Consider the following 27,001-nt stretch of genomic DNA (forward strand, 5'->3'; position numbering starts at 1 on the left):
GTTGAGTTCACATGTTACTATGTCCAAGGACCTGGATTCAAGCCCATGGTCCTCACCTGCAGGGGGGAAGCTTTGCAAATTGCGAAGCAGGGCTGCAGTTATCTCTCTCCCTATCATCACCCTTTTCTTCTCTCAACTTCTGGTTATCTCTATCCAATAAATAAGGGAGAAATAAATAAAAAAGAAATATGGAACACTTTTTTTTTTTTTTTTGCCTCCACCAGGGTTATGGTCAGTGCTTGGTTCTAGCAGTGCAAATTGACTGCTCCTAGAGGCCTTTTTCTTTTCTTTCTCTCTCTCTTTCTTTTTATTGGACAGGACAGAGAAAAATTGAGAGGGGAGGGAGCCACAGAAAAGAAGAGAGAAAAAGATAGACACCTATAGACCTGCTTCACCGCTTGTGAAATGACCCCCCTGCAGGTGGGGAGCCAGGAGCTCGAACTGGGATCCTTGCTCTTTGTACTATGTGTTCTTAACCTGGTGCACTGTCGCCCAAACCCCCTGGAACACATTTTTTTTTGAAAACAAAAATAATCTATCTTCATGGAATGTAAATGTTACTACAGAGGAGAAGTATAACCTGGAGACAGTGAAAACAACAACTATTTTATAGTTAATCCAGTTGTAATGAGGTAGTTCAGTATCATTTCTATCCTTAAATAGTATCCAGGAATGAACAATTAGGGCTCTTAAACTTCTCAGCTATTAAGAAAGGTAAAAAAAAAAAAAAAATGAAATCATGTCTCTTGCAACAAAATAGGTGAACTTGCGATGATTAAACTATGCCAAATAAGTCAGAAAGTAAAAGGCAATTACAGAAATAACCACAGAAAACCAAATGGCAACACACAACAAAAATGACTCTGACTAAAAACCATGGTCATGTCTATTGGAGGGGAATGGCAAATGGGCTCGAGAAATGGGTTGAGAAAGCCGATTTGATTTGATTTGATGCCACTAGTCTTTGGTAAAGTACTGTACATATGCCAAGGTGTAGAACTAAACTCCTGAAAATATATATTACTGTAAATTAATGTTTAACACAGTTAGGCTAAGGAAAAAAAAAAGACCAAGGCTATTCAACTCTGGGAAGTCAAGAATTTCCAACCATAAGCTGTTTCTAGATTATTCATGTGAAGAATTTGCACTCTCCAGGAAGTACTTTCACAAACACAAAAAGCAATGCTGATTGCCATCTTTCAATCACAGCACAATTCTCAATTGTTCTCATCTCAAATGTTTTCATCAAAGACCATGCTACTGTTTGGAACCCCATGGTATCCACCACTACTTTAGTGTATCTTCTAGAACTGCAATGTTTGGTCAAGGAAGAGAGGAAGTAGGGGAGTATAGTATTGCAAGCTAAAACAAAATATTTTTTAAAAAATTATTTATTTATATATATTTTTGCCTCTAGGGTTATTGCTGGGGCTCAGTATCTGCACTTTGAACCCACTGCTCCTGGAGGCCATTGTTCCCATTTTGTTGCTCCTGTAGTTGTTATTGTTGCCATTGCTGTCGTTGTTGTTGGATAGGGCAGAGAGAAATCGAGAGAGATGGGGAAGACAGAGAGGGGGAGAGAAAGATAGACACCTGCAGACCTGCTTCAACAGCCTGTGAAACGAATTCCCTGCAGATGGAGAGCCGGGGGCTCAAACTGGGATCCTTACACCGGTCCTTACACTTCAGGCTATGTGTGCTTAACCTGCTGCGCTACTACCACCAGCCCCCAAGAATGATATAATTATTGTATGAACTTTAGAATATGATTTAATATGCATATACTGAATGTTAGCTTACAAAGTGGTGGTGCATAGTACTGGCATGTGAGATCCTAGGTTCAATGCCTGGCATCATCATTAGCCAAAGTGGACCAGGGCTCTGGTCAAAAACGAACATAAAATAAAACTCAAAAGTCCAAAAAACTCAGTTAACAACCTTGCTTTACTACTTCAGGGGTGGATGTGTGGGTGTATGTGTGAGGATATTATTATTTTCTGTTTTTTGCCTCTAGGGTTATCAGTGGGGCCTGGTGCCTGCACCTGGAAGCTATTTTTTTTTCCCTTTTGTTGCCCTTGCTGTCTTTTTATTGTTGCTGTGGTTATTATTGTTGTTGTTATTGTTGGATAGGACAGAGAGAAATGGAGAGAGGAGGGGAAGACAGAGAGGGGGAGAGACAGACACTTGCAGACCTTCACCACTTGTGAAGCGACTCCCCTGTAGGTGGGGAGCTGGAGGCTTGAACCTGGATCCTTACTCTGGCCCCTGCACTTCGCGCCATGTGTGCTTAACCTATTGTGCCACCACCTGACTGAAATATATGTCTGATCAATAATGAAGTGTCTTCACCCAAAGCAAGGCACATATTAGTGCAAAACCCCTGTGCTCAGATTGTAATAACATCTGCAAAAAAGGAATAAAGCAAGTAACGCTGTGAATTCTATGCTGCATGAACGGAGTTTTCACTTACTGTGTTTGCTCAAGCTATAGTATTGTTATTATTATTTTAAGATCATGCAGTTCTTTCCCTTTGGTCTAATCATGGATATTTTCTTTAAAAAATGCTATTTAAAAAAGATTTATTTTTGGAACTATACCCCTATTATCTTATAATCCTGTAAATCGCTAATATGAAAAGATAAAAATTTACTTTTATTGATTTAACAGGGGCTTACAGTATAATAAAAGTTTAGGGGTATAATTTCACACCTATACATGTGTATAAGACTCACCCATCACCAAAGTGCCAGTACCACATCAAAGACACCCCGATTCCCTACTTCTGCTTCCTTTCCCTTCAAGAGCCACCAAAGTTTTCAGAGTTAGTTTTATTGTTATTATAATTTTTCAAAAATATTATTTTATTTTTATGAGAGAAACCAGAGCACTACCAGCCTTGGCATATGTGGTGTGGGTGACTGAACCTGGGACCTCAGGCCTGGGAGGCCTGTGTCCTGCTCTGGAGCTATCTTCTTGGCAACATAAACTGCTTTTAGATGTAAACTTTATATTCCTAAATATCTTCATACTCATCCTACTAGTTAAAATAAACCTAGGCAGGTATTAACCCAATTTAAATGAAAACACTAATGACATAACTATATAAGGTACTCCCTTAAAAGAAATGTAAAAACAAAAATTCGAGGTTTTTAAACAGTAAACTGATCTGAGGAGCAAATGAGTAAAAATGACTACTAATGAATACGTAGCTGGAAATCTTTTTGTTAACATATGAAAGTATAAACTCCAAAAAATTCACTCTCCTCATATATTGTTATTTTTCCAAATGCTGTTGTTATTTTCAAACGCTTGTTCTTTTATTGAAATGCAACATTTACTGACTGCCTGCTATAATGCTTATTATGTTGTCCAGATAATTTGCCCCTAACAAAAACAAAGCCACATGAGATCATATTTCCCTTTCTGAGTATAAGTGCATGTGTAAAGCTGTTTGTGCTTGGAAAAGTCTCATCTATTTTTTAGCAATTAGTTGGCTTTTATAAAGCTTCAAAGACAGCAGACACAGCAATTCTAGGTCTGCCAGAGTGTTTCTTCTTTGAAGATATTTTGAACATTCATTATCTTGAGAGGCATTGTTTTGTTCATTCAGTGAAGACATTAGGACATAAAAATGGAACACTGTTCAGACAGTTCTGCAGAAACTGTACTTTGGTCTCTAGACCTCATTGTCCTTAGGGATTAAACTTCTCACCTGGTTTGCATTCTTCATGACTGAGGTGATCTTAAAACAGAAATGGCAGAAAAGCTTTCCTATGCTTTGGGTAGGAGACAAATTTGCTTTCATAGAATTTGTGATTGAGCAAGGCACACAGGGCCTGGCTAAAGAAGACATATGCCACCACTAGCCACCAAGTTAAGTTGTGGAACCCAAAGGTGACAGCCATAGAAATGTAGATCATTAGTTCTGCCAAGTAGTTAGGGGAAGAAACATATTCAAACCAGTCTCCAAAAGGGATTCGGTGGTTACAGTGAATGACCACTCCTGAAACGAGAAAAGAAAACTTGCTGAACATTTGGAATTGTGGAAAGGAGTTTTACCACATCACTACTTAAAGTCATTGCCAGTCTCTTTAGAAAAAGACTATCACAGATTTGCGTTTGAACCTCCATTCTATCATACTTCCATCATCCATTTATTATGTACTTAAAAGTCATATGCTTGGGTTAATATATCAACTATTGATAAGCACAAAAGGAAAGTCCATTTCTCCTACAAACATTCAAGTTAGTAATTAATAACTCAGACTTCAGAATTAGACTGTGAGTTCAAATCCTGGCTTTTCTACTTACCATCTATCTAACTTTAGATAAGCTGCTTAAAATTCTCTGTGCCTCAGTTTCCTTATCTATAAAATGAGGATGAGACTGTATCCACTTCAAATGAGAAGAATTCAAAGCAGAGCTATGCTCTGGCTATTAAGATACTTAATATTGTAACACTATTCTTACATGTTGATTAGACATATGTAGAGTAGGCCTCAAAATGTACACAACACAGAACTATAGAATGCCAGCACTAGATGGGGTCAGACATATTTTCATTATAATGCTCTCCTTTTACATATGGGAAGATTGAGGCCCAGAGAGGTGTCTTGTCAAAAATAAATATTTGACATATTTGTCACTGACTAGGGCAGAAGAAAAATAAAGGAACACAAATAACTCATTTATGGACTAACGTTTACAAGTAGGGGCTCATCTCACCCGCTTTATTTTTCCTGAGATTGCCCAGAATGACATGGCACTTGTACTGATGAACAGATGACCAGATGAACATCATCATTCCAAGGATATGGAACCACCGTGCTTGCATCAAGAGATTTTTTCCTATCACATAGACTACAAAAAGAAGAATGATCTTGTCAGCCAACTCTGCAGAATTTCAGAGATTCAGAAGATTTAAAAAAAAAATCATAGTCACCAGAGCATAATTATCTGCTTATACTCTTCCTCAGGACTAGAGACTCACTCTGATATAGTTTCCCATGCACTGAGGGAGAGAACACCTTCCCTCTGGAGGGAGGAGATGATGTCCCCTTCAGCGCTCCCGGCAGGGAACTCTATACTGGATCTTTCTCTTTTTTTTCTCTCAAGCGCTGTTAGCACAGAACTCAGCAATATCTCCTACTCTTGTGATGCACTCTTGTGTGGTGAGGCTGCCTTGTGTTTCTGTTTCTAAGCATGGTTTTATGCTTTCTGTCTTATAATCTACTGTCTATGTGAGGAAACATTTGTTGAAGTCACCTCTCCTTAGAATGGCCATCTTGTCATTACTAGGAAGTCCTTTTCTGATACTGACTCCAGCAGATGATGAAAATAACAAGAAGAGAAGGGGGGTGGGCAGTGTCTTCTAGAAGAAAAGTGAGAAACATAACCTACAAGATGAAAAACAAAGTAATACCCTTTTTGCTTAGAAAGAACCTTGTCAGAGAGATTCATTTCAAAAGAAACCATCAAAGTATCACCTTTCTTCATTCGCTGCCAGGCCAGGAAGAATGCATGTCACCCAAGGACTGAGCAGTAAACCACTGGCATCAGGAAAGTTAAAATGAAGGCCTTTCCAATGAATGGTAGGAAGCAATCAGGTTGCAATTTAAACTTGGCTGAAAACACACCGTTGTCTATTGATAATGGGGAAGAGCCTGAGGCTCTGGAGCCAGAGGAAGCCCCTATAACTGGCATCAGCTGAGCCCTACTTCCAGGTATTCATATGGAAGAGAGTGATCCTTGATTCTCTTACCTTGAAGCAACTGTATAGCCCCAGCTTCCTGTCTAATTCTCGGCCATACTTTCTTTCACTCTACATTGGTTCACATTTGTCTTGCTGAAGGAAGTCCCACACCCCATTTCTTCATCCTTAACTTCCTGAATACTTTGCACTTTACTGAAGAAATTTCTGTATATGTTGATGTCTTTCAGGTTTGGGCAGTTATCAGTCTGATTCTTTTTTTTAAAAAATTTTCCTTTAAAAAAATTTTTTTTATTATCTTTATTGATTGGATAGAGACAGTCAGAAATCAAGAGGGAAGGGAGGGATAGAGAGGGTGAGAGACAGAGAGACACCTGCAGCACTGCTTCACCACTTGTGAAGCTTTCCTCCTGCAGGTGGGGGCTGGGGGCTTGAACCCAGGTCCTTGTGCATTGTAACATGTGCGCTCAACCAGGTGCGCCACCACCCAGCCCCCTGATTCTTTTTTCTTAATATTCTATTTATTTATTTAGAGACAGAGAAATTGAGAGGGGAGTAGGGAGATAAAGAGGGAGAAAGACAGAGATATCTGTAGCACTGCTTGATTACTTGTGAAATTTTCCACCTGCAGATGGGGATCAGTGGCTTGAACCTGGGTCCTTGTGCATTGTAGCATGTGCACTCAACCAGATGCACCACCACCCGACCCACTAGTATTATTCTTTAAAGACTGATTTATTGGGGCTGGGTGGTGGCACACCTGGTTTGAGCACACATGTTATAATGCACAAGAACCAGGGTTCAAGCCCTGGGTCCCTAGCTACAGGGTGAAGAAATACTGTAGGGATGTCTCTTCTCTCTAACTCTCACTCTCAGTCTGTCTTTCCCTCCCTTCCTTCTTGATAATTTACTGTCTCTATCCAATAAGTAATAAATAAATTATAAAAAATAAAAAAATAAGTATTTATTATTAACATGTAAGGAGAGAAAACCAGACCACCACCCTGGCACACTCAATGCTGGGGCTTGAACTTGGGGCCTCATGCTTGAAAGCTCAATGCTTTTTTTTTTTTTTTAAGTGACCTTTCTTTTTTTTTTTTTTTAAATTCCCTTTTGTTGCCCTTGTTTTTTTTATTGTTGTAGTTATTATTGATGTCATCGTTGTTGGATAGGACAGAGATAAATGGAGAGAGGAAGGGAAGACAGAGGGGGGAAGAGAAAGGACACCTGCAGACCTGCTTCACCGTTTGTGAAGGGACCCCCCCTGCAGGTGGGGAGCCGGGGCTAGAACCAGGATCCTTAGTCTGGTCCTTGCACTTTGCACCACCTGCACTTAACCCACTATGCTACAACCCAACTCGCAGCTCAATGCTTTATCCATTGTATCACCTCTTGGGGTACAGATTTGGGCAATTATGACGTATATATATACATGCACATGTATATACTTTTAAATCTATGAAAATGGATTGGGGAGGTCTCCAACTCTCAAACTTCCATAATGCTTGGTGAAGCACTTCACCTAAGCAGTCCTTACATACCTAAGTGATTCAGCTAAGACCCAGGGCCAACACTCACCATTCCTGCCATCCATTGGCACTTGGCTCATCACAGTTAGGCCAACTAGGATGTAGTAGACAAGTCCAAAACAGTACTGCACAACATGAATAACGGCATTGGAGAAGACGCTAACGTAGAAGCATTCGAAGAGTCTTCTCAAGCTGTGTACCCACAGAAATACTAACACTAAGAATGTAGATAGCACCAGCTCACCCCCTAAAAATCAAAATGTAGTATGTTTAGAGTCTTTCTTGTGGGATTCACTTGAAGTTATATTTACTCTACTGTTAAGAGTATTAAATAAGAGCTAGGGAAGTGCCCTAGAAGTTATCTAGGTTAATGCCTCTCTTTACTCCTTTTTTATTTTCTTCAATATTTCTTTTCTTTTAAGATTTATTTATTAATGAGAAACATAGGAGAGAGAAAGAGCGAGACATCACTCTGGTACATGTGCTGCCCAAGACTGAACTCAGGACCTTATTTTTGAGAGTCCAATGTTTTATTCACTGCACCACCTCCCAGACCAGTATCTTCTTCAATATTTCTTAAAAAAAAAAAAAAAAAAACCAAAAAACTGTATTATTTATTTATGAGACAGGAGAAGAGAGAGAAAGAACCAGTCATCATTCTGGTACATGTGCTGCTGGGGATCAAACTGCCAACCTCATGCTTGAGAGTCCAATACTTTATCCACTGTGCCACTTCCCACATTGCATGAATGTTCTCTCATTCTCTCTTTCTCTCCCCTCCCTCTTTCCCTATTAGGAAATAAACCAAAAAAAGAAAAAAGAAAAAAAAAAAGTCTCAAGGTTACAATGTACACTAGTGAAAATGCTGGGATAAATGGAGGTCTTCTGACTATGCTTCCTTGTGTGAAAGTCTTTCAGGCCATGTGGACATCACTGTGAAGGTGTTTGTGCACTCACACCACACCCTCCGGGTCTTTGGTCTCCAGTCCCTGGCAGCTGATGATGATCACAAGAGCCTGGATGAACTTTGAACAACCTCACCTAGTAGAATCTCTGGGGTCAGAGGAGACAAGAGACACAGTTACTCAGAGAGGCGGAGAGATAGAAACAGAAAAAATATGCATGTCTTGTCTATGGTTATGCAAAAGACTTTCATACTTGAGACTCTGAGGTGCCAGGTTCAATCCCCAGCATAACCATAAACCAGAGCTAAGCAGTGCTCTGGTTTCCCTCTCTCTCTGTGTATCTTTCTCTCTGTATCTCCTGTCTTATCAAACTAAAATAAAAATATTAAAAAGAAATATATGCTTTTAGAAGACTGTGAACCTTAACATGCAGCTTCCTACCTGTCTCTCACCCTTGTGTCCCAGAAGTGGTTTTTTTTTTGACAGAGATAAAACCTAGCTTTACGAAAGTGAATACACATACATCGTAAATGTACAGCTTAGTGAGCACATCCTGTAAACTAGCACATCAAGCACATCAAGAAATGGAACACAACCAGCACCCCCTTGTGTTCCCTTCCAGGCACAGCCTACCCCCTTCCTGAGGGTGAGCCCTGTCTAGTATGATATCTACAGATATAGATCAGCTTTGCCTGCTTTGTATTTTAAATATTATAAAATTCACTTTACTAGTTACTAGCATATTCTGTATGAATAGGTTTAAAACAAGTAACCAAATACAACTCATAACCAATCCTCCAAACAACGGAATCATAACCAGTACTTTCAGTGCATGAAGTGGGATTCCCTGAAGTGTCCTCCCCTTCCAAATAGGATTTATACAGGTTTTCCTTCTGACTGTCAACTTTTGCAACAAGTTCCTTTGGCTATAAAGAAGAGGTTTGTTCTTAGGGGGCCAGTAGTTTGGCTAGAGAACAAAGGACAGAGACAGAATAGGGACATTCTATTTCTAATTCTGCCCCTCACCCACTGCATTAGCTGAGGGCACTGTATGGTTTTCATGTTTAACTTTAAAACTGTTCTACATACCTTTATCAGAGTGAAGCAAGTTTAAAGTCTATTCTGAGAGATGGTTTTAGTAGGAATGATAGAAATGAAACACGCTCCAAGTCAGACCTTAAAGACTAAAAATTTCCCCCTCAAAGTGTAAAGATTTCTTTCTTTCTCTTTTCCTTTCCTTCCTTTCTCTTTTCCTTCCTTTCTCCCTCCCACCTTCCCTCCCTCCCTCCCTCCCTTCCTTCCTGCCTCACCACAGCACATATCAGCTCTGGCTTATGGTGATTCAAATGTAAAGATTTCCACTAAACACAGCATAGGGAGAACAGTAAGTCTGTTTAAAGTATGTGCAGCCAAGCACTCACTTGGAGAAAGAGTAAAGAACTAGCCTGCCACTCTCATAATTTCAATAAAGGACGTGGGATCCTCTTGGCTACTTGCCTAGGAACTACACAGTACTCTATTTTTTTGCTCGTACTCCCTACTCCTGAGGTTCCTCTCAGACTCCCTCCCCTGCCCCAGGTTGAGAACAATGACAAAATTTGGACAAGAGCTGTCTGAAGGCAGAAAAGACAGGAACAGGATGCAGTGGTTATGATTAGTCAGAGAAGGCATTACCTTGGAATTGTGTGGCCCCAAGAATTCGGAGCAGACCATGAAGCCAGTTTGGAAAAGGCTCGCCCAAGAATAGAGACTGTGTAAGGCACCAAAGCAGGAAGCCATTCCAGAGCACTGAGATGATATAGAAGTGAGAAAAACACCTAAATTGGAAACACAGATAGTAATTTGTACAATCATTTTAAACTATTAGGGGAAGACTATTTTCAATTTTCCCATTCCTCTCCCCCTCCCCATGCTGAAGTGCAAATACTGCTTTCTATTTATTCACTAAAATTAAGAAAAACTTTTCTTGCATAAATTCTTTGAGGTCAGTGAGACATGATCGACCGTATTAAAATTAGACCGAGGATCAATTAGTAATCTCTTTTTTTTTTTTTTTTTTCCCCTCCTCCAGGGTTATTGCTGGGCTCGGTGCCTGCACCATGAAACCACCGCTCCTGGAGGCCATTTTTTTTTTCCCCTTTTGTTGCCCTTGTTGTAGCTTCGTTGTGGTTATTATTATTGCCCTTGTTGACGCAATTCGTTGTTGGATAGGACAGAGAGAAATGGAGAGAGGAGGGGAAGACACAGAAGGGGAGAGAAAGATAGACACCTGCAGACCTGCTTCACCGCCTGTGAAACGACTCCCCTGCAGGTGGGGAGCCGGGGGCTTGAACCGGGATCCTTACGCCAGTTCCTGCGCTTTGTGCCACATGCGCTTAACCCACTGCGCCACCGCCCGACCCCCAATTAGTAATCTCTTATCTCTTACAACAGGATTGGGCTCAAGCCCCAAAACTGGGGGCCCAGGGACACTGGACAAGAGAACCCAGATTGTGCAAACCTAAGTCAGATCTGTGAAAGATTGCTATTAACGATCCCTGAGCAATACTGCTGCAGTGACCATGCAGCTATTACACAAGCTATATGCAATCATGGACTCTCAGAGTGGCAAAAAACCTAATGAGGCCTTATGATTCTGAGTTTTCTTTTTCTCTTTCTTGACCAAGAACTTTTCAGCAATGGCAGCATGGAGGATTTAACCTAAGACTTCTTGTGTGCTAATCCTGTGCACTACTGTGTTGCTATCTACTGAGCCCTGAGAATCCGTGTTTTGTCCAACTTGTATCTAAATAATGTATGGTAGGCCAAATATTAACTTTTTTTTTTATTTTTTTTATTTTATTTATTTATTCCCTTTTGTTGCCCTTGTTGTTTTATTGTTGTAGTTATTATTGTTGTTGTCGTTGTTGGATAGGACAGAGAGAAATGGAGAGCGGAGGGGAAGACAGAGAGGGGGAGAGAAAGATAGACACCTGCAGACCTGCTTCACCGCCTGTGAAGCGACTCCCCTGCAGGTGGGGAGCCGGGGTTCGAACCGGGATCCTTATGCCGGTCCTTGTGCTTTGCGCCACCTGCGCAAATATTAACTTATAAAGTTAGGAGTGTCAGCTCCTATAATCACCAGGATTCATCTCACTTAAGTTCAGAGTTTTGCAATCAACAATTACAAACTAAATTTACCCCCTCCCCAACCAATAAAGATTTCAACTAGCAATGTTAATTTCATATGAAAGATGTTGGTTTGCTTAAACAATATCACCTAATATGGCACAAGGGCTCTATACCTATATATTTTCCTTTATTCTAACCAACTGGAAATCTTTCTGACTGTTGGGTGCCTGGAGGCCATCTCGTCTACCCTGGTCTTCAATATAACATGCATATTTTAATTCCTTTTTATTTCATTAGGCCATGACAATGGAAGATTACAATGCAAGTCAAGACCTAGAATCAAAAAGGATTAAACACAAACGTAGGGGTTCCTATTTCAGATGATCTAGAATATATTTATTGACCTCACAGCCCTTCAGATCGTGCTCACAAACTCAGTCTTTGGCAAACACTGATCTAATCTGAACATCCCACAGCAACCAACTTAATTCTCCCAAATTCTCCCAACTACTAGACAGAATTCAGTCTCTGGCTCTGTCCTCTCTCAGCCTTCTTGTTACTACTGATTCTAATCTTCTCCAGACTCAGAGTTTACTTTCTCAGAAGCTCATGCATCAGGTTAATTTCACCTGTAGCTCTCTGGCCTTTGTATTCCAAGGTCTTCCTTGAGGCACATTTCTTAGACTTGCTCAGCTCTGCTTTGAGCCTTCCAACAAAGCAGAAACTTGCAAGATCCAAGAAAAAGGGAGGGGCTGACTTCTGAAAAGCAACTTCTGGGTTGGCCACTTTAAAGGCATCATTTTCCATAAATATTATTTACCTATTTAATATATTTATTATTTAAAAAATTAAACAAAATCATCATTTCTATAAACATTTACTGTTTAGGAAGTGTTCTAGAAGCTGGGGACTCAGCAGAGAGCAGAGATCAGGTACCTGCCTTGAAAATGTATCTTTCATTGGACAGTATCAGATCTAATAACAGTAGACATCTAATAGAAGGCTGGGTGAGAGATTTGGAGGGGCAGCAGAGGGGAGTCGTTATGGAAGGGATGGTCAGGGATGGTCTCTGTAGGCAATGTTTGACAAGTAATAAGTAGTCTTTGTTACAAACTAATGACCCACTGCTTTTTTATTTCTTTATTAGAGAGAGACAGAGAGAAACTGAGATGGAAGGAGAGGGGGGAGAGAGAGAGAGAGAAAGAGAGAGACCTGCAGCTCTACTTTATCACTCATGAAACTTCCCTTCTGCAGGTGGGGACTGGGGATTTGAACCAAGGTCCTAGCAAATGGTAGGTAATATAAGTACTCAAACAGGTGTGCCACCACCTGACCCCCAATGACCCACTTATGTCAATTCCTGGGAAAGAATTTTCTGGGCACAGGAGACTACAAAAATAAAGAACACTTGTTTAGAAAGGTATACGGGGGCTGGGTGGTAGCACAGCGGGTTAAACGCACATGGCGAGAGGCTCAAGGACCGGCTTAAGGATCCTGGTTCAAGCTCCAGGTTCCCCACCTGTGTGTGTGTGGGGGGGGTCGCTTTACAAGCAGTGAAGCAGGTCTGCAGGTGCCTATCTTTCTCTCCCCCTCTCTGTCTTCCCCTCCTCTCTCCATTTCTCTCTGTCCTTCCTATCCAGCAACAATGACAGCAATGACAACAACAATAAACAAGGGCAACAAAAGGGGGAAAATGGCCTCCAGGAGCAGTGGATTCATAGTGCAGGCACCAAGCCCAGCAATAACCCTGGAGGCAAAAAAAAAAAAAAAAAAAAGGAAAGGACAGGTATAGGCAGTGAAGTGGGAGAGGCAGATGCTACAGGCTCTGTAGGGCTTTTATTACGTGGGATGGAGAGTCATTTGAGCAGAATGACTTGAAGTAATAATTTATATTTTAACAAATTCCTCTGAATAAAAATTTCTGGAGGGGGCCGGGTGGTAGGGCAGCAGGTTAAGTGCACATGGTGCAAAGCACAAGAACTGGCCTAAGGATCCAGGTTCAAGCCACTGGTACCCCACCTGCAGGGAGGTCGCTTCACAGGCAGTGTGGCAAGTCTGCAGGTGTCTATCTTTCTCTCTCCCTGTCTTCCCATCCTCTCTTGATTTCTCTCTGCTGGCGATACTAAAGCAAGGTCTTGCATCAGTTAAAGAAATAGTAAATAGTCAGGAGTCGGGCTGTAGCGCAGCAGATTAAGCGCAGGTGGCGCAAAGCCCAAGAACCAGCGTAAGGATTCCGGTTTGAGTCCCCGGTTCCCCACCTGCAGAGGAGTCGCTTCACAAGCAGTGAAGCAGGTCTGCAGGTGTCTATCTTTCTCTCTCCCTCTCTGTCTTCCCGTCCTCTCTTGATTTCTCTCTGCCCTATCCAACAACAGCAGCAACAACAACAACAACAATAAATAAAACAAGGAGAACAAAATGGGGTAACAATGGCCTCCAGAAGTAGTGGATTAGTAGTGAAGCAGGTCTGCAGGTGTTCATCTTTCTTTCCCCATCTTCCTCTTCTCTCTCTGTCCTATCCAACAATAATGACAACAACAATAACAACAACGATAAACAACAAGGACAACGAAAGGGAAAAAATAGCCTCCAGCAGCAATGGATTCATAGTGCAGGCACTGAGTCCCAGCAATAACCCTGGAGGCAAAAAAAAAAAAAAATTCTGGAGATGCACAGAGTGATAGTCACACAACTGTGAATGCTGTGTAGACTCAAACAGGGTTAAAGTGGTAAAGTTAAGTCATCTATGCTTTATCACAATAAAAAGAGCATTGCTCATTTATTGTACACCTAAATTACAATAGTCCTCTGGTAACTGGATAAAGAATAGTCTTGCTACAGGGAGACCAGTCACAGTTATTTCATTTTCACAATGACCCTGTAAAGTCCATGTGTCTATTTTAATGTGGAAGATGAGAAAACTAAGGCGTAAAGAGGTTAAGCTACTTATCCCAGGTACAGTATCTGGCTCCATCATTCTTGACGGCTATGAAGTTAGTCATACCACTCTGCTTCTCTGCATGCAACCTATACTTGTCTGAACCTGCTTGTTTGGCCCTACACTGGGATGCTTCAATTACACCATGACCAAACTTGACCAAACCACTCACGTATATTTGGTGTGAGCTGCTAAAGTTGTATTTTGCTGCAGTCCACCTGTGCAATAATGTTTCTGATTCACAGATTTTTTTTGTCCTTATTACTACAGGTTGTATATTCTATTTTTTGCTTGCCTAATTTTCCTCTACAGGAAACATGGTCCATTCTTCATACAAGATTGTTTTTTTTTTTGTTTGTTTTTATGAGTCAACTCCAATCTCAAAATCAGATCTGAAAACTCTCTTTTCTTTTAGAAACTCTCCATTCTTTTCCTCTCTAATAACTTTGCTTAACTGCAGTAGTGTTTTCTAAGACTTTTCAGATCAGGCACAGGTGACCTTTTCAATGGCACAGTGCTCAGTACCAAGCAAGTACACCTTTGATTCAGTAAACATTTAACTGCTCTAGGCTTTGAAAAATACAGCAATGGACACAGAAAAAAAATTCCTGCCTTAACGAAGCTTACACTCTATTTCATACACAAAAGTAAATTTTACAGCACAGTGGCAGGTTATAATCATTATTGAAAAAAAAATCGAGCAGGGAAGAATCTTGGGGTGGCAGAATTCTTACATTTTTTGCCTCCAGGGTTATCATGGGGGCTCAGTGCCTGCACTATGAATCCACTGCTCCTGCAATCATTTATTATTCATTCATTTATTTATTTTATATAGGACAGAGAGAAACTGAGAGGGGAGGGGGAGATAGAGTGAGAAAGACAGACCCCTGCAGGCCTGCTTCACCATTTATGAAGCAGCCCCCCTGCAGGTGGAGAGTTGGAGGCTCAAACCAGGATCCTTGTGCGGGTCCTTGCACTTCATACTATGTGCGCTTAACCTGGTGTGCCACCACCTGGCCCCCCAGAATTCTACTTTAAAATAGGGAGAATAGAACACTCCCCATGGAGCAGGTAATATCTGAGCCTGAGAGCACAAACTAGTTTTCAGGGTCTAATCTTTTAGAGGGAGCAGGCAGTACTCCCTCAGGTGGGTAGAAAGGACTAGCAGCAGAGAAACCTGAAAAACTGGGCTGGAGTCACATCCAGCAAACTATGAGACAGACTGAGAGACGTGGTAGCAACAAGGCTGTATAGTATCTTGAACAAGTCCTGTGAATTACTGAATGCTTATGAGCCTGGAGGTAAAAGCTGACACCTATTAATTGATTGCTGGAACTGATCACAATTATGGGGTTAATTAAGGAAGGGAGATAATATTTACCAAGCTCTGACTCGGTGCCTGGTGTTGTGCTAAAGGTCCTTAGTGTCAGCATGGACAATACAACAATCAGGTGCTAGTAGTGTGTGAGTAGAGAATCTGTATCACCACCTCTTGCCTGGACCAAATGTACAACCTCTTATTTACTCTTCTCCACACAATGGCCAGTCATCCTTTCAAAACATCAATCACAGTATTAAAGATTATGGACTCTAGAAACTGCAGTGGCTTTCTATACACTCAGGATAAAAGCTAAAACCTAGGGAGTTGGGCTGTAGCGCAGCGGGTTAAGCGCAGGTGGTGCAAAACACAAGGACCAGCATAAGGATCCCTGTTCGAGCCCTGGCTCCCCAACTGTAGGGGAGTTGCTTCACAAGTGGTGAAGCAGGTCTGCTGCAGGTGTTTATCTTTCTCTTTCCCTCTCTGTCTTCCCCCTCCTCTCTCCATTTCTTTCTGTCCTATCCAACAACAATGACAATAATAATAACTACAACAATAAAACAAGGGCAACAAAAGGGAATAAACAAATAAATTAATTTTAAAAAAAAAAGCTAAAACCTAATCACCATGGCCTTTAGTACCCTGGGGGCTCACCCTGCTTCTCCCTTTGAACTCATCTCTTGCCCCTCCCCACCCATCCTAGTGTTGCCACTGTCACCTTGGTGTTGCTCAAGCTCAAACAACCCTATTGGATTTCTTCTGAAGCATTTGTCACCATCTGGAGTGACACTGCTTGTTGTACAAGATCTGTTTACATAATTTGCGACTTATCAGAATGCAAAGCTCCAAAGAACCTAGACTAGCTTCTAGCACATAGAAGGTAGTCTATGATCACTGGTTAAATAAATGAAAGAGAAGGTAAATCTCTGGAGTTAACTTGTAGAGCAAGCAGTCAAGTCAGTCAACAAACCAGTTAGCCCTCCCCAACCCCAGTCAAAATATATTGATCAGAGCATTATTTGTCCTACACTCAGCCAGGGATATGCAGAGACATGACAACTGAAAATGCACAGGAAATTTATAATCTAGAATAGGGCTTTCAAGCATTATTCCCCCTTTGGGAATCTGGTGAGGTTGTGGGTCTTTCTCTCTCTCTCACGCACACACACACACACACAGACAGAGCATAAAATATATAGAGATTAAAAAAAGAGATCCATTATCTTAACATATAGGTAACACAGCTACTACAAAGCAAATTTGCGATACAGAACTATGTGTTTCATACATCAAATAATACAAACTAGTGGAGATTAAGTACGGTATTACTGTTGTGATACAAAGAATGCTTTAAAGGCCTCATCAACTTTTTAAATGTAATGTTTTACAAAGCCCATCACAAAATTCCAGACACTGCAAATTCTATATTGGTTTGTTGATTACATTCATCACTAATGAAATGCTGAATTTCAATGAAAGGGCAGTAAAACAAAGATGTAGTTGCTTCCCCTCACCCCCATATACACATTTGCCCTGAATTCTATCCCTGTATTCTCCTTGGAATTTCTAGGAAATCAAAACTCTAGAAACCAAAAGGAAAGGAAAATGAGAAAAGTAATTACTGCCTTAATCCCCCCCCCCCCACAGGTTATCACTGAGGCTTGGTGCAGGGACTACAAATCCAGTAATCCTGGTGGCTTTTCTTTTAATTTTAATTTTTCTTATTCTATAGGACAGAGAAATTGAGAGGGAAGTGGGAGGGAGAGATAGAGAGAGATACCTGTAGACCTGCTTCACTGTTTGTCAAGTATCCCTGCTTCAGGTGGGGATCAGAGACTTGAGCAGGATCCTTCCACAGAGTACTAGGTGTGCTTAACCAGGTGAGCCACTGCCCAGCCCCCTGCCTTCAAATTTTTTAAATATCTGCCAGACAGGCATAATGGAACCAATCCATGAAATGAGTTAATGTTTTAGAAAATAATTATCTCAGACAAAATTAAGTACTATTCTAGATACAGAAACGATTCACAGGTGTCTAATTATTAAATGTAAAAAGGAAGGCCTATGAAGAACACTGATGAATTGTGCACAAGGACAAATACTTCAGCAGTGCACCTTAATTTTTATGCTTTCAATATTGGTCTGTATTGCTGTACTTTCCTTACTACTAAAAGAAATGCTTAAATTCAGACACATAACTTGAATGCCATGGGAGGTTCTAGTTTAGAATTCTGAAAGAGGACGGGAGTAAGTTATTTTATAATATAGTAGAAATTACAAGAAGTTGAAAGGGACCAACTGTTGTAGCAGTGGCTAAGGGGAAAGGTACCAAGACTATTTCTTGGCTATCATTTAGTTATAAAGTTGAGTACTAACTGCCAGGATATGAGTAAGACACAGGGAATTATTTGAAAAACAATCTTTAATCAAAGGACACTAGTTCCTTTCTCAAAATTAAGAACATAAATGCTTAGAATTTACACTAAGAAAGCCTTTTTCTTTCATGTATATCACTATGGAAAAAAAAAACACACAGTCTAGGAATGTCACTGCTATAAAGTAGAAAAGGAAGTACTGCAGTCAAACCTGATAAAAAAATAGGATGATAGGCAATTCCATTTCAAAAACATTTCTAAGAAATGGCTTTAACCAATTTGTCCTGGATACTCCTACTTCTTCCTAACGACACATTTCCTTAACCTTTCCTCAGAAAGACCTAGTTCTCCCTTCTCAGTATTAAAGCCAAATAAATTTTTCTACAAAGATTAAAAAAAAAAAAAAGGATAGGGGTGTGCCCCTTGCTGATCTGGGTCACTGCCTATGAGAAGTTTAAGCAACAACGCAGGTGTCTTGAGTATATATAAAATCATATCTCTGGAGCCGGTCGATGGCGGAGAGCGCAGGGACCGGCCTCAGGATCCCAATTCGAGCCCCCGGTTCCCCACCTACAGGGGGTTCACTTCACAGGCAGTGAAAGCAGGTCTGCAGGTGTCTGTCTTTCCCTCCTCTCTCCATTTCTCTCTGTCCTAGCCAACAACAACGACAGCAATAACAACAATAACAACAACAACGACGATAAACAAGGGCAACAAACGGGGGAAAATCATATCTCATCCCTCTACATACTTTCCTAAGTGCCAATGTAGATGCATCTTCAGGTTAGGAAAGACTGGCATTTCTCTACCTGTCTACAAGTGTTTAACAGAATCTTCCAGGCAAGCTTTTGAATGCAGCTTAGGAGCGATGTGAAAGAGACAAAATCCTTAGAGAAGATTTTCTGAATAAAATCATGTACAAAATAATGATTCCTTAAAGTTTCCTGAAATACTTCTATTTAAGCCCGAACAATTTCATCTTTTCATTGAAATTGCCTACAGAATCTCTTGAAAGGCAAAGGGAACTTGGGGATGAGTCCTTCTTAGAAAGTGCCACCTTAGGCCACCTACTTCGGGGCGCTTAAGGATGGTCAAAGGAGGGGTGCGCAGCCCTGTGATGATGAATGTTTCACCCTTTTGTCCTGAGTGTGAGCTTGGGGAGAAAAATCGGAAACACAGATACGAAGGGGGGTGGGCCTGCCTTCGTTTCTACAAGTGAGTCCAGGTGACCTCAAGCAAGTGACATTTGAACTCCATGCATAAGTGCAGGAAAAGGGAGAGAGAGGCATCTGGAGGAGTGAAGAGGCAAAGGAGACTTAAATCTGCCGCCTGGTAATTAGGTCTAAATTCGGAAGTTCTGCCATTTCCCAGGGAGAGGCAGTGGGCCACCGGCGCATGTCCCTGCGCCCTCCTCGGCGGCGCCCGGGAATCCTGGGGCAGCCCGTGGCCACCGAGCAGAGACAGGCAGCCAAGTGGGGCCGGACCGATCCCTCCCCCGCCAGCCCGGCGCCCGCTTCTGCTGCCCCCTACCGGCGGTCAGAGCAGGGCGCCCCGCTCTCCGCTGCCAGGTAAGCCACACTCGCGCCCCGGGCGCGGTTACCTCTTGGGGACATCAAAGACCCGGCAGACGGCAGGGCGCGGCAGCCCCACTTGCTTTGTTTTCCCATAGCGGATCAGGTCCTGGAAGAGCCCGCAGCCCGGGAGCAGACTGGGCGGCACGAGCTGCAGCAGCAGGGTCAGCAGGAAGGCGACGGCCAGCGTGAGCCACAGAGCGCGCAGCGGGCTCAGCACGGAAAGCGCGGCCCCCGCCCAGGGAGCCATGGCCGGCGCGCCCGCCCCCAGCACCCGGGCCCACAGCCTCCCGGGGTGGAGGGGCGGAGGAGCGGAGGGCGGAGGGGCGGAGGAGCGACTCCCGCGCCATGCGCCGGGCTCCGCCTGGCCGGACGTTGGTGGCGCGGCGCGGGGCGGGGACGAGCTAGGCCCCGCCCGAGACTCGCCCGGGGCGGCTGCGCGAATCCTGTTTCTAATCTGACTCCGGGGTGCCTCTCTGGAACCCCAGAATCTGATTCAACACAGCGCGACTAACAAAACCAAGTCCCTGCAGGTCTCCACTGCAGCATCACTTTCAGTGGAAAAGTGGACCAGAAATGACCCCCCTCTAGGGTTTCTAGCTAAATTATGGTACAAATACTAGGTCGGACTGTGTAGCCTTTAATGTAGTATTAAGAGTGTATTTGTTTATAATAACTGAAAGAGTACATCAAGTGAAAATTAAAGTTATGACTGCAATTGTGTTAATAAAGAAATCTATATATATGGACAACAAAGTATAACAAAGTATATATATGGATAACAAAGATAACCTGATAAAAATGCGGTGCCTCGGTACTCAAGGTTAATTGGTTCCAGAATGCAAGACTAATGTCCAAAATGATTACTAAAGGACAAAAAAGGACCCAGCCAGGCAATTCTGCCAGAGTCCCCAATGTGCTGATATCGACTGGATTGGGATGGAGAGGGGGTGTAACATTAGGGGAGCTCCGCCCAGAACTGAGGGAGTTGGTGCTGCTGGGAGACCCTGAGGATGACTCCACTTTCTACAAACCCTGCAAAGCTCCTTGTGGTAAATCTGACACAAGGACGCTGCTAGTCTGGCTATTGGGGGTCCTTCTACACGCAAGACCACCAAGCTGCCCTCCTAGCTCTGTAACACCACCAAGAAAGGTATCCTGCTGGTGTGTGAGCAGGGTAAGCTGGAATCTGCTGCCAGCTCCTATAGTTACTGGGCTAAGAAGGGGGTGTCCCTGGCTGCTTAGCTTGCTGGTCAAGGGTAAGATGGTGCTGGAGGCCATGTTGGTGCTGTCGGCCCTTGCCTCCTCTGCTGGAGCCAGCTAGGCCGCACGAAGCTCCTGCTGGGGACCAACCCAACTGCCTGATCCTGAGCCCCAGGAACAAGCAGGTGGATAAAAAGCTCACCAAGGCCTGGAGCAGTCAGAGGCTCTGTGCAGTAACGCTGCCCCTGCTGCTCCTTTACTCAGATTGGGAAGGATGGGAGAAGCCCAGGGCCCCTAGCCAGGTCCCCTAAGCCAGGCCTGAACTTGTTGTGGAAGCAATTGTAGGAGAGACATAAAGCGAGAATCTCCCTCCCTTAGGATTAAGGGACTGACAAACTGCTGTGGCATAAAACTGTAAGACTTCTTGCCAGGTTGACACAATAGCAACAATTCAGAGGTAGGCCAGTGAAACCCCCCCAATCTAGGCATTCTGAATATCAAAAGAAAAGGCTACGGGGCCTGGCAGAGGTATACCCAGTTGAGCGCACATGTTACCATGTGCAAAGACCCAGGTTCAAGCTTCAGGTCCCTATCTGCAAGGGCGGGAAGCCTCACAAACGGTGAAGTAGTGCTGTAGGTGCTTCTGCCTCGCTCTCTGGTTCATTCCATTTCTCTCTGCCTCTTTCTCCATAATAAAGCATAATTAAGATTTTTAAAATGTAGAAAAAATTAAATGGTTTAGAAGTAGAAAAGCTGAATATCCAAAATAAATCTCATGCTTAAATAGAGAAAGAAAGAAGAAAAATCTACCGTACCTGGCAACTGAGTAGGGTAGAAATCTGCTTTGTTCTCTCCTGAATCCCCTGTGCTTTGCTGGTCAGAAGATGTCACAGGTATGTCTTCAAAGACCACTGTATTTGAGGGGCCTAGTAAAGGACGAATGTCCTTGCCCCACTCCTCAGCTCCAGGACCTATTGCATTTCACTGTTTCTGTTTCAGCAGCTGCCAAGGAAGTGTCCTGGCTGAAGCATTTTTTTCTCATCAAAATGTATTGAATACCAAATTCTATGAGTTTTCAAGCCAACGAGTTCACAGGTATGACTATAGTTGTGTTATAATTAGTTGTAAACTGTAGTTGTGAATGTGTATATCTTAAACATGTAGAGAATCATTAGACAATCACAAACAAGAAGAATGAAAATAGAAAAACCTGTGTTTAAAAATCACTGTCTCTGTGACAGTTTTACTCCTAAGATGCAACAAAAAAATTTTTTTTTAATTTCATGCATGTTTTTTTTCTCATATTTACCTTCATATAGTGGCAATACTACTTCTGACTCATCAATTTTAAGCAATACTGATATTCAATTATGGAAAATGAAAAGTTAACTCTTAGGTGATTTTTAGCAAGTCTTTAAAGTACCAGTTTTGAAACTATTGTATGCCTGTCATTTGAATAGAGAGGACAGGGTTATAGGATGATGTTGCTGCCTGAACTTACATTCTTGAGGTTGAGTGTCAGGTTTCCTGGTAGGTGAAGGGAGAGGTAGACTATAACCTAGTAAGATAGTCTACAGCGACTGACTAAGCATCAGGGGGACATATGCACTCCTAACTTCATAACTGCATTATTCACAATAACCAAAAATATGGAATCGACCTAACTGCCTGTTGGAAGATGACTGCATATATGGGACATATACTCAATGGAGTATAATCAGCAATTTAAAAATATGATATTGTCTCCTTTGGGACAAAATGGATGAAGCTGGAGATAATTATGCTTAGTGAAATAAGGAAGTGAAAGACAACTACCAGAGAGTTTCACTCATATGTGGAGTATAGAAAACTGAAACATATGAGCTTGCAAATAAATAAATAAATAAAGTAAAATAACCTGTCTCTAAGACCTTGGGAGAACTATGGTGGTTATCAGTGTGGGGATGAGGTTTGAGAGCACAGAAATTTTCATGGTGGGTGTGGTGTGGAGCTGTATCTCTATCTTATAATCTTGTAAGTAACTAATAAAAAACTTTTAGAAAAGAGTTTTAAAAAAAGGCAGCATCAGGAAGTTGGACAGGCAGGCTGATGTGACATCATATAATCCTTTGGATTGTTAAATGAGGCAGCTTTTATGTAAGGGTATTTAATGTTTTGCCAATCATTGTCTTGACAGCTATGTCATTAAAAAAAAAAAATACCATAGTGGTCTTCCATCTGGGAAAATGTCTGGCCCAGGATCTTGAACAATTAAGGTGACTCCCTTATTTTTTTTTGTAATTTTTTATTTTTATATTACAGAATTACATACCAACAGGGGTTTGAATCCATACCATTCCCACCACCAGAGTTCTGAATCTTCACTTTCCCCACTGCAATTCACCATATTTCCCCTGAGGTTGTAGACGTGGGCCAACCATCTTCTCTACAACTATCTGTCCACATTTATACATAGTTGCCCCTTTTTCTTTTTTTTATTAGTGATTTAATATTTATTTACAGAATTACACGTCAACAAGGATATAATTCCATACCATTCCCACCACCAGAGTTCTGAATCCTCAGCCCCCTCCATTGCAAGCTACAGCAGTTCTCCAAAGGTTGCAGATGTGGCTTACTATCATCTCTACAACTGTCTCCATTTGTACATAATTGCCCCCTTTTTCTTCCAGGTCCAGTCCTCTCTTCCCCTCCAAGCCACAGAAATTGAGAGGGAAGGAAGAGATAGAGAAGGAAAGAGACAGAGAGACACCTGTAGCCTTGCTTTGCCACTTACAAAGCTTTCCCTCTGTAGGTGGGGACCGGGGACTTGAACTCAGGTCCTTGCACGTGGTGACGTGTGTGCTCAACCAGGTGTGCCACTGCCTGGCCCCAACTTATCCCTTCTCGACTGTCCTTGAAAAATACCTTTATCCTGTCAGTGCTTTCTCTTAACTTCTCCCTCTGTTTTTCCTCACATTATCCTCTTTTCAGCTGATTCTTTTTCTTATGTTTGTTTCAAATTTCCAGGTTCAAGTAGAAAGAAAAAATAATTAAAATCTTTTGGTGGCCCACAGTCCTGTTTGAAAGCTCTGACTTACTTCTCTCTCCCTCTCCCTTTTAAATTTATTTATTTATATAATGGAAACACTGACAAGACCATAGGAATAAGAGGGGTACAATTCCCACTACCAGAGCTCTGTATCCCATCCCCTTCCCTGATAGCTTTCCTATTCTTTTACCCTCTGGGAGTATGGGTCATTATGGGGTGCAGAAGGTGGAAGGTCTTGGCTTCTGTAATTGCTTGCCCGCTGAACATGGGTATTGACAGGTCAATCCATACTCCCAGCCTGTCTCTCTTTTCCTAATGGAGTTGCCCCTTCTTTTTCTGAGTCAATCCTATCTTGCCCTTCAAGTCACCCATACCACTGTAGCTACCTCCATATGTCCCTCTCCTTTTCCTTCTCTCTCTCTGATGATGGAGTTGGAGTGCAGAGCCCTTTTATCTTCATCCTATCACTTCTCCCCTGCTGGGAGTATGGATCAAGGTTGTTTATGGGGAACAGAAGGTAGAAGTTCTTATTTCTGTAATTGCTTCTCCACTGAGTATGGGCATTGCCTGGTTAATTCACACCCCCAGCCTATTTCTATATTTCCCTAGTGGACTAGAGCTCTGGAGATGTGAGGGTCCAGGACACATTGGTGAGGTTGTCTGTCCAGAGAAGTCGGGGTGGAGTCATGGTAGCATCTGTAACTTGGTGTCTGGAGGGTGGCATAACCTAAGTTGAGACAAGATGGTTAATGAACAGGAACCAAAAAGTAGCACCAGAGCTGATGAGATTAGGGACTTTAGGGTAGAAGAAAGTTAGGAGAACCATTTTAGGCATGTTCCTGGGGGCATACAATTATAGGAGTTTTGCTTGAGTTTGGTAGCTAGCCTGTGAGAATATTGTCTGAGAGAATGGTGTCAGAGTAGAGAAAAGGGCTAGAAAGTTGGACTAGGGCAGGGAGTAGCTCCCATTCTTGTATAAAATTTTTTTTCTGTGGCTAAAATTAACTATTTACCTCCATTCACCTGCTCCAGGGCCCACATGTAAATACATATTTATATTTAGCACCAGAGCCTGTGTAATCTCTAAGTCCCTATTGGTCTGAGCTTATAGCTCATGGTCAAATTTGAGGAACATTGCAGCCTGCACTCACTTCAGGACCTGTCTTTTTTGAGTGGCAGGGCAGGATACCTCCAGCCTCCCTTTGAAGACTGGGGCTATCCCTACCATCATTGCTTTATGGTAGAGCCAAGGTCCTGATGACTCTCTTATTGTTTACTATTCTTAGGTTAACTCTGCAGAAATGCAGCTAGTCTCACTAGTCTATCTTTCCAGACAACAAGGTGTGTGTGTGTGTGTGTGTGTGTGTGTGTGTGTGTGTGTGTGTATGTGTGTTGGAAACAGGAAAGATGGTGGGGAAAATTATCCCCTAGCTTTCTGGTTTGTATTTAACCAGAGTGCACCACTCAGGTTCAGATCAGCCTCTGCAGAGGGCAGTGGCTGAACAGGAAGTAAGTAACAAGGCAAACTCCACTGGGAGCTGTGGTAAATGTTTAAATACTTGAAAAAGTAGAAAAACAGGCTAAAGTCTATTGGAGAGATCATTGCCAAGTATCCGTTACTATTTTTTTTTCGTGCTTCATTTAATTGCCTTCATTATATAAGTGACAAGTCTCTGGCCAGTCATTTACCTCTGCAGTAGATGACGACACTATTCCTCATTTGTTGGAGCTAGAAACCTTGAATTCACCCTTCATTCCTCTCATAGCCTAAATACAGTCTGTCAGCAAATCCTGTCGGCTTTACTTCAAAATATGAATCCAAAATTCAATCACCATTAAAGGCAGTGTTTCACTAAAAGCCTTAGCTTGTTCAATAAATGAGAAGAAACGAAAGGTCAGAGAAAACTGCCATTAATGAAGATAATATAAGCTCCCATATAGTCTGACGGATCAATTATTAGAACAAATGGAGAATCAGTTCAGGGAACTGGATGAAAAACCAGTTAATAAATATTGATCATTTCTATTTCCCAGCAATAAACAGAAAGTAAATGTCCTAAAGATACTGTTTTCAAAGGTATAAAATATTGTGTTTAATTGCACCAAAGTAAAAGACTGGGATGTGGTGGATGGTTCAGGTCCAGGCAGAAAAGGACCTAGTGGGTATTGAATTGTTCTATGGAAAACTGAGGGAGTGAGGTCGGGTGGTGGCGCACCTGGTTGAACACATGTTACACTGCTGAAGGACCCAGGTTCGAACCCATGGTTCCCACCTACAGGGGGAAAACTTTGCAAGTAGTGAAGCAGTGCTGCAGGTGTCTCTCTTTCTCCCTCCCTCTCTATCTCCCATACCTTATCGATTTCTGGCTGTCTGTATCCAGTAAACAAAGATAATAAAAAAATTTTAAAAATTAAATAAAACTGAGGGGGCTGGGCGGTGGCACATTAGGTTAAGCATACATAGTACAAAGCACACTTCAAGCCCCATCTGCAGGGGGGGGTCACTCCCCAAGTGGTGAAGCAGGTCTGCAGGTGTCTTTTTCTCCCCCTCTCTATCTTCTCCTCCCCTCTCAATTTCTGTCCGCCCTGACCTATAAGAAAATGAAGGGTGAGGGTAGGTAGCATAATGGTTATGCAAGGAGACTGTCATGCCTGAGGCTCCAAAGTCCTAGGTTTAATCCTTCACATCACATAAGCCAGAGCTAAGTAGTGCTCTGCTAAACAACAACAACAACAACAACAACAACAATAAAAAACAAAAAAAGAAAGAAAATGGAAAAAATGGCCTCCAGGAGCAGTGGATTCATAGTGTTCATAGTGCAGCCACCAAGCCTTAGCAATAATCCTGGAGGCAAACAACAACAACAACAACAACAACAAAACCCAAACAAACAAACAAAAAAACAAAACCAGAGGAATATTATACATGTACAAACTACTGTATTTTATTTAATTTATTTTTTATCTCCTTATTGGGGGATTAATATTTTATGGTCAACAGTAAATATAATAATTTGTATATGAGTAACATTTCTCATTTTTCCATGTAACAGTACAACTAGGTCTTCTGCCATCCTGTTCCAGGACCTGAACTCCCCCCTCCCACCCACCCCCCTCAGAGTCTTTTACTTTGGTGCAATACACCAACTCCAATTGAAGTTCTGCTTACTGTTTTCTCTTCTGATCTTGTTTTTTCCGAGATTGGGCGTGTTCAGGGTGGTATGGCCGTAGATGCTGATCTTGTTTTTCAACTTCTGCCTGTGAATGAGATCATCCCATATTCATCCTTCTGTTTCTGATTTATTTCACTTAA

The 27,001-nt window shown here is 42.1% G+C and overlaps 1 protein-coding gene across 1 annotated transcript; it reads right to left on the reverse strand.

Annotated features, from left to right (window-relative positions):
- Window positions 1-294: 294 nt before the first annotated feature.
- On the reverse strand, window positions 295-19,785 carry SRD5A3 (steroid 5 alpha-reductase 3). The gene is made up of 5 exons (XM_007534621.3): window positions 19,484-19,785; window positions 9,819-9,961; window positions 7,289-7,486; window positions 4,726-4,860; window positions 295-4,003 (listed from the first exon to the last, which is right to left on the reverse strand). Exons 1-5 carry the CDS (start codon window positions 19,702-19,704, stop codon window positions 3,744-3,746), a joined length of 957 nt encoding a protein of 318 aa, XP_007534683.1. The 5' UTR covers window positions 19,705-19,785; the 3' UTR covers window positions 295-3,743.
- Window positions 19,786-27,001: the final 7,216 nt, after the last annotated feature.

The sequence above is a fragment of the Erinaceus europaeus genome, chromosome 3 (genome assembly GCF_950295315.1).
Source record: "Erinaceus europaeus chromosome 3, mEriEur2.1, whole genome shotgun sequence".
Classification (NCBI taxonomy): Eukaryota; Metazoa; Chordata; class Mammalia; order Eulipotyphla; family Erinaceidae; genus Erinaceus; species Erinaceus europaeus.

Excerpts from the sequence above, each read along its gene's own strand:
- SRD5A3 (XM_007534621.3), bottom strand. The coding sequence starts at position 19,704 with ATGGCTCCCTGGGCGGGGGCCGCGCTTTCCGTGCTGAGCCCGCTGCGC. Across the intron at positions 7,487-9,818 it reads TGGGGCCACACAATTCCAAG|GGGGTGAGCTGGTGCTATCT; the intron begins GTAATGCCTTCT and ends TTTGATTTTTAG. Across the intron at positions 4,861-7,288 it reads GCCAATGGATGGCAGGAATG|TCTATGTGATAGGAAAAAAT; the intron begins GTGAGTGTTGGC and ends TTCTTTTTGTAG.